Source organism: Ruditapes philippinarum, unplaced genomic scaffold (assembly GCF_026571515.1).
Source record: "Ruditapes philippinarum isolate M1 unplaced genomic scaffold, ASM2657151v2 ctg1412_1_1_1_1, whole genome shotgun sequence".
NCBI classification, from domain to species: domain Eukaryota; kingdom Metazoa; phylum Mollusca; class Bivalvia; order Venerida; family Veneridae; genus Ruditapes; species Ruditapes philippinarum.
Window position 1 is genome coordinate 3,285 of NW_026858329.1, and position 4,986 is coordinate 8,270.

The 4,986-nt window shown below is 30.5% G+C and overlaps 1 protein-coding gene across 1 annotated transcript; it reads right to left on the reverse strand.

Moving 5' to 3' along the window:
• Positions 1-920: 920 nt before the first annotated feature.
• On the reverse strand, positions 921-3,636 carry LOC132752839 (sporozoite surface protein 2-like). The gene is made up of 4 exons (XM_060743227.1): positions 3,530-3,636; positions 2,691-2,726; positions 2,225-2,316; positions 921-1,425 (listed from the first exon to the last, which is right to left on the reverse strand). The coding sequence occupies exons 1-4, from the start codon at positions 3,585-3,587 to the stop codon at positions 1,138-1,140; spliced, it is 474 nt and encodes a 157-aa protein (XP_060599210.1). The 5' UTR covers positions 3,588-3,636; the 3' UTR covers positions 921-1,137.
• Positions 3,637-4,986: the final 1,350 nt, after the last annotated feature.

Here is a 4,986-nt window from a genome sequence, read left to right on the forward strand (position 1 = left end):
TGGACAGTTCAAATTTACATAAAACGTTTAAATTTATTATAATGTAGGGTGGTCTTACACAGAATTATAGTCATATGAAAATTCATAGGCTAATTTCTTTGTGCACTGTCACTTCAGTTACGAAATTTATCAGTTATATTTACCACTGCTTAGCTCAATAGGGTTTGGATCATATATATATAATTGTCAGATGTCAGTGTACCACCAAGTATTGCTTTGGGGTTGCTAGTCTGATCCCCGGTCGAGGCATTTCTGCGGAACATTTGATCTCGGACATTGAATCTAATGGTCATTTTTCTCTCACCGCTGATTCAGAAATCATATTAGATAAGTAGTCGCTCACTAACGGGGGAAATTGGTAATACTAGTTCGTTATCCTGAATAGCCGGTTTGCTGAAGCTATATGTTATATTTTTGGTCCCTGGTTGTGTACAATTTTGATATTCAATTTTGCCGTCAGCCGACGTTTACAAGAAATGGTGCTCTTTGATTAATTTTTATTTCATTTATCGACGTTATAGTGGTTACGCTTGTGATGTTTGTGTGTTTGTTTTTAATTTTACTTAAATTCTTGATTCGTTACCTAAGCTACGGATCCTACAGGATTTAAAATGCAAAAAAAACTTCATTACGGCTAGTTATTTAAAACACTCAGCTACTTATTTATGATTCCGTGAATGAGCCACACACATTATTATAATCGAAATTTCATAAACATAAACACATTCTTCCAGTTTATTCAATAAGGTATAATATTCATAAATATGAAAACAAATATTCTGATATTTACAGATTGCCCACTATATCGTATTACCCCTTAACTGTACAAGTGCATTTTTTTATAGTATCAGGTATTCATATGCAGTCATTTAAGTCTGAACCACATCTTGATTTAAATAAATAGATAAAAATAATACACATAATGGCTGACTTAAATTTATTGTCCATATAATTATAACAAAAACGGAAATTTGATAGATATTGTTCACTAAAACATACATGTTCTTAATATAATCCCTTGAAATTATTATCTTTTTTATATTCTTGTCGAGATCATCGTTGATCCAATACTCGAAAACATTGGATCATGTATTTTACAATCTACTGATACAACGTCTTCCAAACACAGGCCGAGAGTTAGTATCTCCTTGTTTGATATGGTGGATATGTCGGAGATACGGGTGCCATCGGATTAACGTTGTATGATGGATTAATTGGTCTAACGGGTGCCATCGGATTAACGTTGTATGATGGATTAATTGGTCTAACGGGTGCCATCGGATTAACGTTGTATGATGGATTAATTGGTCTAACTGGAGGAACAGGATCGACTGGTATAGTTGGTAATACTTGAGCACCGCCGTAAGAAGTTCTCCCAGTATTTACATCAGTCGGTCCACAGTATCTCAATGTACATATGGAAGGCTGACAAATAAATAAAAGACATTGAGTTGTATAAATATAAACTTTATATCAGAACAGAACAAATAACATTCAATAAGCAGTGATATAAACACTTGTTTAACTGAAAAAATAGATAATTTTAATTATCGCATTCTGATATTTAAAACAAACAATGGTCGTAAGGATTAAAAAAAATAAGTATAAAAATAGTCCAAAATGAAAATCTTAAAAGTTGCCCAAAACAACAAGATTGAGAATATTGCATGGTTCGTTGATGTACATAGTCGGCATTGTTAAAGATATACTATGCTCATTCTTGAGTAAAATATTTTAATAACAGAAATTTATTGAAATCTATAAAATTGTTACTTAATGTGTCTAATTTGAAAAGAAAAGTTTGTCTTTTCTCAGTTTTTTTTATGACAATATATATTCATATTTTGACCACTCAAACTGTGTGTAGAATTTTAAACATAACATATCTACTTTGTGTGAACCCAAAACATGTTTATTTTATATTTACAAAGAGACTGTTGAGCAATTATCAGTATTTTCTAATATAAAATGTGAGCATAAATGTTATCTCGACGAAAACGGCGTTTCAGCTGAAATTTAGAAACTTTTACGGAGGAGCAATATAACATTGAGTATAAAGCCAGCCCAACTTGTACTGGTACTTGTCGACTGTAAAGGTTGGCCTTATGGTAATAAAATACCTCAAATGAATATTTCTCAGTTTAAAATTACGAGAAGTATAAATGTATTAAAGTAAAGAGCTGTATTATACAGATTATCAGGCAGTAAAAAGATGTAAACATACCACGCCAGCTTGTCCACAAATACACGTGTTACAACCATCAAAATAATTCTGACCTGGTCGAATACGACGTCCCAAATAATCAGTGCAGCATGCTATAGAGACATAATATATATTACAACATAGTGTATTATAAAGGTATATTGAAGATCGAAACTGCTCATAAATACGATACAGAATTATCTTAAAATGCATCCAACTTTTAAAAAATATGAACTTAAATCCTGAAATACAAATGCAGGAAATAATCTTATTTCTAATGTTGAACTTAAATTATGTTTAATCTAATGCTGACATTGCAATAAGATTCACTATATGGTGATATAATACTAAACTGAATATACAGCATATTAGGAACATTATTCAGAAACCCAACACATCATTACGATTCTCGAATCCGTTCCTAGAACCAACCAGTACTAAGCAATGAATGTAAAGTTCAAGGAAACAACAAAGACAGCTTACTTACTTTGTTGGTTTCCAGCGTACGTTCGTGTATGATATGCTGAAAATGAAAGTGGAATATAGATAATTAATTTGAATTTCGCTAGATCTTCACACAAATCATGTCCATACTTTAGTTAAACATCTGGAAAAAAAAGTGATCCATCGGAAGCAATAAAACAGCAAAATTACATTAAAATTGCAGACTCGGTTTGATTGAGTCTGTACATGAGGGATAATGAAAATGTGCAACATCCCTCACGCACCCTAGCACCGGCGAGCGGTACTCAATTCTCTACATTTAAAAGCGCTAGACTCATTGATCCCGAATGTCCAGAAAAATGTAACAACACTGAAGTGAAGTACAATTATTAAGACTCAATTTCCTTATTTTCCACTTCTAATGCACCAGCGCTAATTATTGAACGACTTGAATAAAACAATATCAAGCCACCTCAATTTGAGCATCAACAACTACAATAAAAGTAAGAAATGAAGTTATACGAATGTAATGCAATTTTATCTAATACCCAAAAGTAAAAGATTATTTAATATACTGAAACACGACTTTACGCTATCTTTGTGTAACGCACAGGGTACGCAATGTGATAAAATGGTTTCTCTTAAAATGCATACAAATGTACATGTAAATGGAATTTCATTAAATAATAGATAAAATATGTATTTTTCCAGAGAAAGTGGAAGCAGCGTTTTACAGATACTCTCCGTCTGTTTGATCATAACTAATCAGAAAATTATAACGAACATAGCACAGAAACTGCAAGTTAACTTAAAATCATGTAATCAAACTAAAAATAAATATATAAAATAATATCTATATACAGATAAACTCAAGAATCTCACTAGCATATGTTGATAACGAACATCCAAGCACGAAGCAGACGACAACAAATATGTTCATTTTGGAGTTGTATATAGCAGATCTGCAGCTTAACTCTCCTGTAAGTAAAGTTGAACGTTAATGAAAAGTATTTATATCAATTTCTTCAAGGAAGCAGTTTATCATATTCAACTTTCAAACGAAAATATAATTGCATTTTCATTACAATGATGAAACAAATAAAAGAAAAATTGGATGATAAGCAATGATGTAAGAACATATGTAATTCTAATTACATAAAGTGTGACATCATGTCCTTGTCTTATGCACTGTGTACTTAATGAAATAAACGTGTAATGTTGCAATAATTTAAATACATGATTCACTCATCTGCGAATTTATTTTCACGCTGTCATGTTTTCTTCTGTGTTAAAACATACGATTAAAAAGGACAATATAGTCATACAAGCTAGTTACACTTCCTTATTGTAATCATCTTGGTATTTTGATTCTTAAATGCTCTATTTCTTAAAGATCCTGTATGTTGTGATCAAAGTGGTAAACCACACTAAGTGAAATTATATATATGAACATATTTATGCAAATGCAACAATTTTCAAACACCAACACCGAAGAATATGTAAAATATGTACTGCAAATATTTGTGCTTATAATATACAATCATTAAAATACATGCATTCATTTATTAGTAAAATTTGACTTTATAGAAAATCAATTTTTATTACCTCCCTTTCTTTACATGAAATGTTAAAATTCGGTAATATCTTTATAAATAATACTTTCTGGAACCTACAATATTGATAAATCTTAATTTGAGCATCATATTTATGATTTTAAACCATTAAAAATTGTGTTACAGGATCTTTAACAATATGTACAGAGTACAATAGATAAATGCTTTATGATATTTAATTATTTCTTATAAAATTTATTGTACAAAATTAAGTTTACAAGAGTTTCAATCATTCCATTACCATAAACATAGAAGAATCAGAATGGGAAATGACTTTGTTTGTCTGTTATAATGACATCTGTAAAGTCGTTATAAAGTCGCATTTTTATTTCAAGAAATAGAGGATATTTGTTTGTTTGTGTGTAAGATGAAATTTTATTTCATCGAGTGGGCTTTAAAAACAGTATTCTCACGAGTGGCGAAGCCACGAGTGAGAATACTGTTTTTAAAGTTCACGAGATGAAATAAAATTACATCTTACACAACAAACAGACAAATTTTCTTTTTATTTTATGCTTAAAAACAAGTTAAAACGAAATTTCCATAATTTTAACGTTAATATTAAAACTGTTTCCCCCATTGAGAGCCCCATTTATTCGGAATTTCTCATTAAAAAAAGAAGTCTTGAGCTGAAAAATAAGTCCGCCAATCAACATTAAATGACGGTGATATTTATTAATTTTATTAAAAAAATATGAATGATCGCTTGCTTTGATAATAAAAACA